The 14273-nt window shown below is 45.7% G+C and overlaps 1 protein-coding gene across 2 annotated transcripts in view; it reads left to right on the top strand.

The window, feature by feature from the left end:
- The window catches only part of Hsf2bp (heat shock transcription factor 2 binding protein), a 72259-nt gene extending 66250 nt beyond the window's left edge, over positions 1-6009 (top strand). For both annotated transcript variants that reach the window (XM_026410066.2, XM_026410067.2), the window contains exon 9: positions 5364-6009. In XM_026410066.2, coding sequence (XP_026265851.1) covers positions 5364-5572 — 209 coding nt within the window. In that variant the 3' untranslated portion in view covers positions 5573-6009. The remainder of the gene's footprint in view (positions 1-5363) is intronic.
- Positions 6010-14273: the final 8264 nt, after the last annotated feature.

Raw genomic sequence — 14273 nt, 5'->3', positions numbered from 1 at the left:
AAATAAAAGACCACCTATAGACTCAGTTGACAGTAGGGATCAGCTGCAGCTATGAAAGGTGCAGCTGGGGTGTCCCCAACCACACACTAACCCTGGGAGTGCCAGATGTTTCAATAGTCATTTCCTGGTCGTTTAGGTTGACCTTAGGATGGAATCCAGATAGGTGACTGGGGACGCCCAGTGACTCTCAAAATGGGGAGCGGACCAACCGGGGAACTGATCCTAGGTTTTGGCACCAAAATGAAGGGAAAGTGAGGAATGAGAGATGGGTAAGTGAGAAATCAAAGACGGAGACCAGGCAGAGACACACACCAGAGTTTGTCAGAGCTGATAAATAAAGGCCATCCCCCTGTAGGAGAGAGAGGCAAAACAGGCTTGGAATCTGGGACTTTATGCAGCAGGCTCAGGAAACAGAGCTCGGTGGGTCCTAAGCAGATGGTTAAGGGTTGGGTTGGTGAGAAGGAGTGGTCAGCCTTTCTCTTAAAGGCCCTTGGGCGGGAAAGCAAACCTTTTCCTTAGAATGGCGGCTATCACTTAAGATGGCCATCCAGATGCTAAGCAGGGACCTTATAGTCTTTCTTTCCACTTTTCTTTTGGGCTGTGTACTGGGAGGGAGAGCAAGGGGCTGGGAGTGGGTAGTCCCTTCCTCTTTTTGTGTTCACTAAGCTGCAGCTGGAGTAGCCTAAGATGGAAGCTGGCAGAAGTAGCTCTCAGCTCCCTTCTCACCAGAATAGGGTAGAATGGGGAGGGAAGTGTGTCAGGTGGAGTTTTATTTACACTGACCGGATTGGAGCATCCCAGGGTGGGTCTGCTGCAGTGGAGTTTCTGAGACTGGGACTTAGGTCTAATCAGGCCCCGGGCTTGGCTGGGTGGTGACTGCTCTGGAGATGATAGAGCAACACACCCCTAGGGCCTGGCAGCTGCCAAATTCTGTCTGGGATCTGGATCCCAGGAGCTTCCTAAGAATTCCCCTCGTGGGGCCCAGGAGCCAATCCTCCACACCTTCTGCTGCCCATGAGCACAGCCTTAATCCCTGAGTGTGGTCACTCCCGCCTGTTTGGGCTCCTGACCTGCTGCAGCTGGTCAAATAAACTGCTAGACTGAAAGGGAAGCAAGCTGGACTCCCCTCTGACCTTCTGACTTGGACTGCCGGGCGTGCAGTCCTCTCTGTGCCTGTTCCACTAGTGTTCTGCTAGGTGTGCCCTAGGCTGTGTGGAGGCGCTGGCTGGGACCTGACTCCTGCAGCAGCAGCAGCAGCAGCAGCAGCAGCGGCTGCAGGAGGCCGCCTCAAGGTGGCGCCACCAGCCAGTTGGGAACCTGAGCACTTTTCAGGCACCACTGCACAGTGCAGTCTCTGGCTCAGCTGAGTTCAGGCTGCTTCTCTGACCTCAGGTGTTTCTCTATACATCTGCCCCTCAGGTTTCTCTCTCCCTCTGTGCTGAGCCAGTGCTGCCACCAGTGTGCAGCCGGCTGGGCTCCCGTGGAGTCGTCTTTGTTTAATGCACCCAGCTTTCTGCGTCTCTGAGACACTCTGACTGTCCAGTACTGAATTTTAGGGAAACCCAGTTTCACCCCCCTCATTGAGAGCAGGGCTCCCACTGCTTGAATCCCGAGCCACGGAGTAACCGTGGCCTCCCTCTAGTCTGCCATCTTGAAGCAGCTTTTTTTTTTTAAATTAGTGTTTGTGTGACATATATTAATGTACTTTTACCTTTAACCTGTGTCTTTTAAATTTTTCTTGGATTTCTTATAAAAAGCATATAGTTTGGTCTTGCTTTTATATGCATTCTGTCTTTTGTTATGTTTATATTGTTTTCATTTGATATAATTATTGAAATGCAGATAAGAATGTAGAAGTATGTTTTTCCTCTTTTTTGTCTGCTAATGGATTATTTTAATACTTTTTTCCCCCTGGGTTGTTGGCTTATTACTTACATGTAAAAATATTTTTTCTCTTAGTACTTGCCTTAGGGTTGATGATATAGTCTTTAATTAGAATACCTTTAAATAATAGCATACTGCTTCAGGTGCAGCATAAATTCCTTATCAGTGTTTTCCCCAGTGTTAATCACACTTACTTACTCCCTGTTCTGATCACTCCTGCTCCTCAGGGTCATCTGCGTCTGCTGATTATCACTTGATAGACTGCCCCCCTCCCTCCCAGTACTGGGAATGGAATTCAGGGCCTTGCACCTGCTAGGCAAGCATTCTGTGCTGTGTCACATTCCTAGCCATTTTTACTTCTATTTTGAGACAGGGTCTTACTGAGTTGCCCTGTGACCCTCCTGCCTGGGCCTCCTGTTTACTTGACTGCTTATTATAAGTGTTGATAAAGTATTGGGCATTGTGTGTAGGGCAGTAGGGCAAGGGTTTAGCCAGCTTCTTTTTTATTGGCACAGACAGATTTGGGAAAGCAGAGATATTCAAGGGAGAATTCGAGATGTGCCTTTGTGGTACAGCAGGGAATACACATCGAGGGGAGAAGCCAGGCCTTCTCGAGAGCAGGCAGCAGCCTCAGCCAATGCTTCCATACGGGACAGATAGTAAATATTTTGAGCTCTGTAGCCACAGATGGTCCCTGTTGCACATTGTTATTTTTTTTAAAATCCCTTTAAAATTTTAGAAGTCATTCCTATCCCAGGGTCTATTACAGAAACAGGGCATGTGCTGCACTTGGTCTTTAGATCCTATTGTACCACCCTGTAGAGGAGACTGGTGTAGGTAGGTGGGGTTTACACCTGGGAATGGCCACACTTCTGTTCTGATGTCATGTTTAGTGAGCTGGCTTTGGGTTTGGGCATTGCCATGGTTACCATCTATTCGGCTGGAGTCAAATTCCTCTAGCCTTTCCTTGAGCTCAGGAGGAGGTCTGAGTTGTAGTGTCTTCACCCTTGGCTTGTTAGCCCTCTTTATATCTGTGTCCCAGAGGGGCCTCTTGCCATCCTTTTGCTCCTGTCCCAGGTATAGTTATGAGGTATTTGCTGGCCTGCTGAGGGGGGTCATGTTGTTTTGGTTCCTCTCATGGCCACTGTGCCTGTGTGGTTTTGTGTTTCCCACAATCCTGTCCTGGTTTTGTGGTAATCATCCCATCCTGTGCCTTGGCAAGTAGAGAAGGTTTCTCATCCTTCTCCCAGAGTAGGAGGACTCCTGTGGTCTGGGCTCAGAATGGTTTCCTGCCCCTTCCTTAGGAAGGAGCAGAGTTTCTTTCATCTTCCCTCTTGTTCTTCAAGGGTGTGATGGTGTGGCGACTTTCACGGAGGGATTGTCCATCCCACTGGCTTCTTGAAATGTAGTTCTAAGAAGAAGTTGCTAGTTTTTTTTTTTTTTTAATTAGGTATATATGACAGCAAAATGCATTTTGATTCATTGTACCCAATTGCAGCACAACTTTTTATTTCTCTGGCTATACACAATGTAGCTTCTCATCCTATGTGCAGCCTTACATGTATCTAGGGTAATGATGTCCATCTCATTCCACCATCTTTCCTGCCCCCATGTACCCCTTTGCCCAATCAAAGTTCCTCCATTTTCCCCATGCCTCCCCACTCCCTGTTGTGGATCAGTATCCACTTACCAGAGAGAACATTCAGTCTTTGGATTTTTGGCATTGGCTAACTTCACTTAGCATGATATTCTCCATCTCCATCCATTTACCTAAAAATACCATGATTTTATTCTCATTTTTTAAAAAAATTTATTTTTTAGTTGTACACAATACCTTTATTTGTTTATTTATGTGGTGCTAAGCATTGAACCCAGGGCCTTGCATGTGCTAGGCGAGCGCTCTATCACTGAGCAACAACCCCAGCCCCCAATTTTATTCTCTTTTAATGCTGAATAATATTCCATTGTGTATATGTACCACAGGTTTTTTTTAATCCATTCATCTATTGAAGAGCATCTAGGTTGCTGCCATAGTTTTAGCTCTTGTGAATTGAGCTTTATGAACATTTGATGTGGCTGCATTACTCTAATATGCTGATTTTAAGTCCATTGGGTATAGACCGAGGAGTGGGACAGTTGGGTCAAATGGTGGTTCCATTCCAAGTTTTCTACAGAATCTCCATACTGCTTTCCAGATTGGTTGAATCAATTTGTGGTCCCACCAGCAATGTATGAGTGTGCCTTTCCCCCCACATCTTCACAAACATTTGTTGTTGTCTGTATTCTTGATAACTCCCATTCTGACTGACGTGAGATGAAATCTTAGAGAAGTTTTGATTTTCACTTCTTTAACTACTAGAGATGTTGAACATTTTTTCATGTATTTGTTGATTGAATGTATGTCTTCTGAGAAGTGTCTGTTCAGCTCCTTAGCCCATTTATTGATTGAGTTATTTTGTTTGTTTGTTTTGATGTTAAGTTTTTTGAGTTCTTTTTGTATCCTTGAGTGGCAGAAATTTGTATCCTGTGGGACAAAAATTTGCTCCCAAAGTGTAGACTCTCTGTACTAGTTTTGAGCCTGGCTCGAATATAGTACTGTCAAGGAGTGAATTCATGGCATGTCAAAGGTTTCCAACAGAGAAATGGCAGAGTTGGCTCCATCCTGGTGGAGATGATAGGCTTGAATTGCACTGTTTTCTTGGTCCAGCTGTTCTTTAGGGACTCTGGGAGAATTCACATGAAAATAATGGAATTCGTATGAATATTACAGCCCCTGCTATTGGGTAACTCAGTGGCCCTGCATAGAATCTCTATCTATATGTTGTCTCTGGAAGATTTACTGCAGTTCAAGTGAAAATGAAATATCTTTTAAAACAATTGTATGAATAGGCAGAACTGTAGCAAACAACAAGGAAAGTTATTGTGTTAGCTGTACATCACTGTGCAAAATACCTGAGTTTATCAACTTTAGAGGAAGAAAAAATTATTTTGACTCAAGGTTTCAAATTTTCTGTCCATGGTCACGGGCCCTGTTACTTTGGGCCTGTGATGAGGTGGTAAATCTGGTGGGAATGTGAGGTGGAGGAGGGCTGTTCACTCATGGCAGCTGGAGAGCAAAGACTGAGGAAGGAGCTGGGGTCCCTCTGATGACCTAACCTCCTTCCACTAGGCCCCTCTCCTGAATGTTCTCCCACCTCCTTCTAGTGCTGTGGGGACCTAGCCTTCAACATGGGCCTGTGGGTGACACTTCCAAACCCCTACAGCAGCCCTCATATTTCTAGTTTTAAAATTATAATGGTTGTCATATTTGAAGGCAGACAGTTACTAAGTAGACAACGATGACTGTGTTTTATTGTGCTGATTTTACATCAAGAAGTGACTTTCTGGACTAGCCTGTGGTTTCCTCAACTGGAAAGAACCCTTGTGGGGCAGGTTATTGAGAAGTTTTTACTAACCAGAAGTGTCACCTTTTTCCTTAGATCCAGATGCAGAGGTGTGTCTTCACGTACTGAGGCTAGTCCAGTCTGTGGTTCTGGAACCAGAAGTCTTCTCCAAGTCGGCCTCCGAGTTCCGGAGCTCCCTGCCCCTGCAGCGCATCCTGGCCATGTCTGAGAGCCGCAACACCCACCTGCAGACAGCGGCCCAGGAGCTCCTGGAAGACCTCCGTGCCTTGGAGCAGGATGTATAGGTGCACTTGGCCACCAAGGGGCTTGGTGAGAATGCCAGTGTCCCTCCCCTCCCCAAGTCCCTCACTTTGTATTCAAAGCCATCACCGTGTGCTGTGTGTTAGAGACAGCTATCTGCGATGGACTAGAGATGGACGTGAATGATATGTATCCCACATCTGTGCCTTTCTTAGAGCAGTGGCTTGCTGCCCAGTGGACTACCATGACCTGTAGGTCACTGCAAAGATGGAGATTAGATAACCCTCTACCTCATGGTCAGCATTTTTCTAAGATACATTTCTTTGAAAAGCAATTCATTCTCTCTAGTAATTATAAAATCTCCAAAATGCAGGTTTACCTTTGTGACCTTTTGGTGACCTTGCTATTTCAGATGACATTGGACATTTTAGGTCTTTATTTTTTGTGCCTCTTTTATTTTTGAATAAAGAAAGTCAGATGAGTCAATGTGTGACCACTGTTATGTTCTGAAATGTACACTCAGCATTAGGAAGTGGGTCTCTTTGTGTATCAGGGTGCATATACTTGCTTGGTACAACAGACTCCTTCTTACGGTTTGTTTGTCCTTTGACTGTTAACTGAGAAGTCCAGTTTTTCTTATAAAAGACATAGGAAATGGCCTCATAGGTTAGAACACATGCGGTTAGTTGCGATTCTTTAAACCTAGCTCTGTTCCCCTTTGTGTGGGTGTGTGTGTATTAGGCTCCTGCTGTGTATGTACCCCTGTCTGTCTGCTGGTCACACCATCCAGCTTATTCGAGGCTGCTGGTTGAGGATAAAGGAGGACATTCAGCACCTCTCAGATCCCATGATGCCTGTGAGAGAGAGCTGCCATTTAAGTCAACAGCCACAGTAGGGGACATACTCTCTCTTTCTCCGGAGCTGCTTCCTTCAGTGCTTTACTGCAGGGTGCTGGACTCTGGAATTCCTGTGAGAGCTAAAACGAATGCAGATGTCCCTTTGCAGTGGCAGCCTAAACAGGCTTACAAGCTGTTCCTGCTGTGTGTGTTTGTAGAGGACCTTCATTTTCTTTTAGGTGGATTTTCAGAGACAGTATCCCATTGGTAGCTGAGGCTGAGTGCAAAGCATAGAGGGAAGGCATAGTTGCTTGGATCTCACAAGCCAGCGAGTTGTGGAGCTCCAGCTTATCAGAGCCAGGAAATGTAAAGGGCAGTTTAAGGTGCTTGGCAACAGACAAGGTCCTTCTGTCCGGTGTGGTTCTATAGGTCCCGATTACTGGCAAATAAAAATGAGGATGTTACATCTTGTTACTTTCTCTAGCATGGACAGTCATCTTTTTAGTTGCTGCTGGTTTGATAGAGTAACCAGGGGATTGACTAGTGTAGTTAGTTTGTGCTGCCTCTAGAACTACAGGGGTTTTCCTTTTAATAGTGGGGTCAGCAGTGTGTAGAGAGGGAAAGGGCCAGGCCTGTGAATGCGGCATAGTTGGTAGTTAGCAGATGGATTCTAGGAAGGACCGTTCCTTCCTCTGATTCTGAAGTGCTGTGGATAACAAGAGTTCATTGCAGTTCCCCTCAGGAGGAGGTATGGGGCAAAAGCTGGTCCTCAACCAGTGTCTCATGGACTATGCTGGAGGCCAGTCTCAAGGAATGTTTTCCTCTAGTGTCCCTGTTCTTCACAGCAAGGTCAATAGGAAAACACAGTTTCCTTAAGTTTTCTGCATCTGACAACCTAAAGCCAACCTAAAGACACTTGGTTAAAAAAAAAAAATACATAGAAGCATGTGCTTTGTATCTTTACTTTTGTGAATTTTAAAGTCAGAAACACAAGCAGAATGTTAGTGTATATTTTTTTAAATTTGACTTTCAAAGAATTCCTCATATCTTATATTAAGTTAAGGAGCACTCCCTTATTGGCACTGTCACTTGGCAGGTGAAGGTGCAGAACCAGCCTGGCCCTACCTCCCTGTGCCTTACCATCCATCTTGCTTTCTGTCAAGTACGAGAGCTGTGGTCCTTATGAAGGTGCAGAGTGCTCTGTGTCTCTGTTGCCAGGAGACCTGGCATGATCTGGGATATGCCTGGAGTTGTAGAGTCCTGCTAGCTCCATGCTGTGTCTTTCATTTATTCCAGAGGACTTCTTTGTTTCTTTTCCTTGGTACTGGGGATGGAACCCAGGGGCCTGCTGCCACTGAGCTCCATCCCCAACACTTTTTATTTTATTTTATTTTGAGACAGGTTCTTGCTAATAAGTTGCCTTGACTTATAATTCTCATGAGTCACTGGGCTCACAGACACACACCACCACACTTGTTGTTGCAGAGGATTTGTAAGTTGTGAAAGTACCAAGCACAGGTCTGTGGCCTGGAGAAAGTCAGGCCAAGGCCAAGGAGGGATTGTAGAAACAGTTGTAAATGTGCCCTCTACACTGATTTCCCCAAGTTTGCCACTACCTATTTTTGCCTAACTCTACTGTGAATTGGAAAGTTGATAAATGTTGACTTATTAATTTTCTTTTTTTTAATATTTATTAATTTTCAAAGTGTCCTGTAATTGAAGTTTGCTGGTTTCTTTGTTTTGTTTTGTTTTATGGTATAGATGCATCTTAGAAGGACTCTTCTGTTCAGTGTGAAATCTTGGGTAAAGATGCACAGTGTCTGGCATCCCACAGGGCAGTGGCAAGCATATACCCCCTGAGAGGTGTTCCCAAGAATTAATCTTGTAGACCCTTGACTGTCTCTGTTCTCTGGGAGTGTGTACATTTAAATTTATCTCCAGATGTAGAATAAGAGATTGGAGTCATTTGAATATGCTGGTACATGTTACAAAAGGAAAAAGTGTTTTTCTGTTTTTTGTGATGTTACTAATGATAAAATATACCTAATGTAAAAATTGACCACCTTAACCATTATTATAGAATTCAGTGGCATTAAGTGTGTTCCAAGTGTGGAAATGTGAAACGGCAGGCCAGCAGTCTGACTCCATCCACCAGTAACCATCACACTGTGTTAGAACTTTTTCTTCTTCCCAAGCAGAAATTCCATACCTATTAAATGATTTCCCATTCCCTAACCCTTTCTCCTTCCTCCCCTCATACTCCCTCCTGTATCTGTCTGTGAACTCTTGACTATTCTGAGCAGCTCAAGTAAGTGGAATCACAAAGCATTTGTCCTCCTGGGTCTGGCTGATTTCCCTGAGCCTAGAGTTCTCAAGCTTCACCCGTGTCGTAGCATATATCAGCTTCACTCATTTTCACGGCCACATAGCCCATCTTGCATGTGTGTCATGTCGTGTTTGTCCATTCCTCTGTTGATGGACACTTGGTTTTTTCCCACCTCCTGGCTGCCAACCATCTGAGTGTACAAATATCTGTTTGAATCTCTGCTTTGAACTCTGTAGGGTGTACTCAGCAGTGCAGTTGCTGTCATACAGTAAGTATCCCGTGTTTAACCTTTTGAGAAACTGCCAAACCATGTTCCATAGCAGCTGCACAATTTTACCGTCTATCCAGCAGCAATGCCCAGGGGTTCCGACTTCTCCACCTTTGCACCAGTACTGTTTTATCTTCTGGTTCATTGATAATGGAACAGGTGGTGGCTCACTGTGGGTTTGGTTACATTACCCTAGTGATAATGGTGCTAAGCTTGATCTTAGTGGCCATTTATCTTCTTTGGAGAAATGTCAAGTCCTTTGCTCATTTTTGAGTTGCAAGAGCTCTTTACATATTCTCTATTTACCCCTTATCAGATATAAGATTTGAAAATTCCACCTACTGTGGGTAGTATTTTCACTCTGTTGATGTTTTTTGTTTCTCAGGAGTTATAAATTTCGAAGTGGTTCAATTTATATCTTGTCTGTGCTTTTGGTGTCTGTGCTTTTATTATCAAATTCATGGTCATGAAAATTTTCCCCCTTATTTCCTGCATTTCATATGTTTTATCTCTTCAGTTTAGTTTTTAATATCTTTTGAGTTAATTTTTGTGTTTTTTGTTGTGATAATAGATCTCACTGTGTTGTCCAGCATGATCTTAGTGTCTGGGCTGCAGTGATCCTCCTATCTCAGCCTCTTAAGTAGCTGAGTCTATGGTGCCATGGCACTGTGCCAGCTCAAGTTAATTTTTCTTTTGTTACGAAGCCAGTGTCTAATGTCTTTCTTTTGCATGTGCATATGCAGTTTTCCCTTCACCATTTGTTGAATTTTGTAATTGTCATTTTAAAATGTTTTTGCAAATGTGATATTCAAAACTGAAAAAATCTTGTATAGTGTACTCATTGTATTTTCAAAAGTATTTTATTTCACAAATAACTTTTATCCTGAGGAGTTTTAATTGTTCCAGAAGAGCTCTCTATGGTGCTGTTTATCCTTCCATAAAGGTACCCTTCATGTTCTCAGAATGCACACAGAGTGACTGTCAGTTAGAAAAACAATGCTCACTCATTTACTCTATTATGGTTTTTTAAAAAATATTTCTTAGCTGTTGATGGACTTTTATTTAATTCATTTATTTATATGTGGTACTTAAATTCGAACCCAGTGTTTCACACAAGTGAGGCAAGTGCTCTACCACTGAGCCACAACTCTAGCCCTATTATGATTTTTAATTGAAGGCATATTTGCAGCTTCAGTTTTAAGACTAAATAGTTTTATGCAGAGTATTTCTGTGAATATCATGAAACTTCCTAGGAAGCAGGAAGAGGAATTGAGGCCTTGAGAGTCCTTGTCTGAGGTTGTGTCTGAGGTCGCAGGGAAGGGGCACTCTGGTGTGTGCCGGGAGGCTTCCTGTTGCCTCTCAAGTGGTAGGTAGCAGGACGTTGGAAGGTGGGGCCTGGAATATGGATGTACATTTTTAAATGTAAAAGAACTTAATTCCATTCTAAGATCATTAGATGGCACACTGCTTCTGTCCATGTTGCCCTCCCCAGCCTTCCCACTTAAGTGTAGGAGTCCACCATGCCAACATCGCCAGACGAGTCAGTCTCCAAATACATTTTCCCAGGGTAAAGCCTTTGCTCTCCCCACAGACTTGGGCCACACTCAGCCTGAGACCCAGTGTTTGGGTTCCCATCGGATGGTCTCTGCCTAGCTGCTGTGCATACAGGTGTACTGCACAGTGGCCAGCACAGAGGTGACAGGTCCCTGCCAGAGGGAACGTGTTGCCCACCCACCTGCTAGCCCTGCAGGAAAGTGCTTCCTTGAGGTTGCCCTCTCTGTTGCTTGCACCAGCAGACTTCTTTCAGTTGTGCCTCATATCTACCCTTTCCTTGAATTATAAATTCTTAAAACAGTATTTCTTGGCTCTTGTGGAGTGATAGGCCACTTTGAGAATCTGATCAATCTCCTCTACACAGAAATGCTCATAAACATGTATCCACCATCTCATACAATTTCTGGGAATTTGTAGGATCCTAAGATTGCTAGCTTGCTGGTAAGCAGCCCTCTGCTCTGTTCTCGAGAACCACATTTGTTGACTGTGTGTGGCCTGGTGCGGTGCCAGGAACATCATGAAGCACTGTAGCATTGAAAGCATTTAGTAGTGTCATGACTTTTCTGACATGTCAGGTTCCCACATGATGTGCAGCCCAGTAGCTGGACACAAGAGTGCTGGTTTCCTTTTGGTAGCAGAGGGCCTGTCCTTGGTTTGCTGCAGCTCACTCAATACTCATGCCCACCCTTGAGATGTCAGCACTCCCAGCCACACGCTGCAGGAGGGGACATTGGAGCTTGTGCAACAGAGCTTCTCTTTGCATCTGCCCTTCTCTGTGGGGACCCTTGGTCATAGCTGATGTCACAAACCCCTTCTTTGGCCGGTGTCTTCATCTAGGCCACTGACAAGGCTCATGCTTTTGGTATTTATAGTTCTGCCAATGAGTAGTTTAGACCCTCTGACAGAGGGTTTGCAGCCTCACTGGCTGGCATGCTTACTCTTTTGCTACCAGAAGGCCATTGGCTCCAGAGTGAAGGAAGAAAGTGGGGGCAGACAGTGAGCCCTATAGGCAGCAGCCCTTCGGTTTCCTACCCAAGGCCTGGACTCAGCACATTGATCCATGACAGGCTCCCATGGCTGCCTAGTCATATAATAGCATTTAGAAAAGATGGGAGACATGTAGATTAATCATCCATATTAAAAACAGGGTTTTAAAAGATTCTGTTTAATATCTGCAGGTCAGCTTATAAAATTAACAGTTATTTTTCCTGTTTCAGTGAGCTGCTTGCTCATGGGTTGCTACAAACCAACATATGTTACCTTTGCCTAGAAAAATCAAGTACACCTGTCTCGGTGTTTGTTTGTTTGTTTGTTTTTTGTTGTTGTTGTTTTTTAGATTCTGCAGAGCCAAGGCAAATGAGGCCAGGAGCAGGTCAGACTCCCCTCTCTATATTGGAAATACAGGGAGCTGCCCCCATTGCTGGACAGACAGGCCTGGCCCAATGAGGTGCCCAGGCCTTAGGGGTAGAGGTGAGATGCCCCCACAATGGCTCTGCTTCTACTTTCTCTTGTTTTGTAACCAAATGCTGCTGAAGGAGAAGCGGAGGGCAGCGGATGCTCAGAAAAGATCACTTAGGGTGGATGGAACATGAAATTCATCAAATGGGCAGTTTTCTTGGAGCTGAAAGCCTCAAAGCTGTTTTTGAGCAGGACCATCTTCATGGACTCCTTATAAAATGCACTGCATATCTGAGCCTCTGCGCACATGCTTGACATTTCTTGCCTTGATGAGTCAGTGTCCTGACTCCAACAGCCGAGCCAGGGAGGTGAGCTTTCCACATTTTGTGCGAGCACCACATTCTGGCACCCAAGTACACTTCCTGCCTGTGAGAGGAGCAGTTGTGCCTCACTTTTGGATGAGGTTTCCTACCTCTGCATAACCATAGCTCTGTGTGGTGGTGGTAAAGGGGGCAGGGATGTGTATTGCGTACATCCCCTGAGATGGTCACAGTTTGGCAGTGAGCAGGGGACAGGGAGGGAATCCCTGAATGTCCAGATTGAGTTGTGGTCCTGCCTAGAGTGCGGCTGTTGCAACATACGACTAAACCAGTCAGAGTACTCCAAGTGAATTTTGGTTGACTAAATAAAGACACAGACACAGAAAGTACCTTTTTGGATTCAACTGCTCCTCAGTCACAACTCCCACAAGGGGACCAAGGCAGGCATGAAAGAGGGATCACACCTCAAACCCGGGTTTTACTGGGGAGAAGCCATTCAAATGAGGCAAGGGGTAGGGTTACAACAAACAAGTGGGTGTAATCCAATCCCATGTGGTGGCACCCACTCCTGGAGCTGCACCTCTCTTATCTGAGCAGAGGTGAGGTCCAGTTGCATTGCAGTACCTCAGTACCTCTTTACTCAGAACTTAAAGGTGTGTACATAGCTCCTGTCCAGAGCTGTTCCTGACATGTAGCCTCTGGGGGGTGTGCATGGGTGTGTATTGGGGGGGGCACTCTATTCTGTATTTGAGATGTGCTGTTAGGGATGTGGCTGTGCAGGGAGCCGAGGCCTGTTGGTTTACAGCAGGCCTTTCTGGTCTGTGAAAGGTGCCCTTGAGAACTGTTCAAGAGCAGTTGGGCACTTGCTTGTGCTACCTGCTCCCCAGAGAGCCCTGCCCCATGACTGGTTTACCTTGGAAGGGAAAGCCACCAACACCCAGGCTGGCTCAAGCTCTGCCACCCTGCTGGCATCCCCTTGGACCTGCCCTCCATGGCTTAGCTTGGCCCACCAGAGCCTGAGAGCCAAGAAGAAAGAAGCCTTTCCAGGGTGGATCCTGCCCTAGACGCCTCTGAGCTACTGTGCTGCTCTGTGCCTCCCACATCCATGCACGCCAGGGGCCTCTTCACAGCCCTAGTGCCTCTCTGACCCTGTGTGCTGGAGTCAGGAAGGGACGCAGTTCAAGCCTTTCTAATGATGTCTCTGGCGAATCAATGGAATGAGCCACAGGTCTCTCTGTGTGCTGCCTTGGGAGATAAGTGTCTTTGGCCAGGGTACACTCTTATACCTGTTCTTAAGTCCCATGAAACACTGTCAGGAATTTACCACAAATAAGAAGGCCTGAGCTCCATGTGTGGATTTCTTTCAGGGAGGGGAGGGACGCACACACAGACGGGACTCAAGAAGAATTTGTGTGTGGGAGGTGGCCTTTCTGAGAGGCGGTGGCCTCTAGGGCATGTTCTCACGTCGCGTGAGTTGGGCTACTGAGCCCATTGCCAGTGTGTGGTCCAGAGCTGCCCTTGCTCCTGCGTCTTAATAAGTGACCCGTGGCAGCTGGGTTATTTCCAGAGTTCACTGTGGTGTTTGGGAGCCCCAGCTAAGGCTTTCTGAAGTGCTAGCTTCAGGCTTTAGGGCTAGAGTTAGGGTGCAGGTGAGCATTTCCCCATCTGATGGGGCCAGAGGCCACTATGGCTACTGGACTCCATGGGCCCAGGAGATACACCTTGCTTTGTGGACCCTGAAGATAAGGCCAGGTTTCTGGGACTGCATTAGCTGCTTAACTGTTTTTGGCTATAGACCAGATGTACCTGCTCAGGCATTTGGTCATGTCTGCAAAAGCCTGTGACAAGTGACAGAGACTATCTCAGAGCCCTGTAGGACAAATCTGAAACCCCTACTCAGGAGAGTCCAGCTGAGTGTTAGTCAAATTTGCATTGCTCTCTTAAGAACAAACTCACAATCCATTGACCAGAGACCAGAGCAGAAGGCCAGCTGGATGCAGAGTCATTGCACCCTGTGGCTATCTTGGCTCCTACTTGTCTTTG

Source organism: Urocitellus parryii, chromosome 2 (assembly GCF_045843805.1).
Source record: "Urocitellus parryii isolate mUroPar1 chromosome 2, mUroPar1.hap1, whole genome shotgun sequence".
Taxonomy (NCBI): Eukaryota; Metazoa; Chordata; class Mammalia; order Rodentia; family Sciuridae; genus Urocitellus; species Urocitellus parryii.
This window is presented reverse-complemented; position numbering and strand designations above follow the sequence as displayed.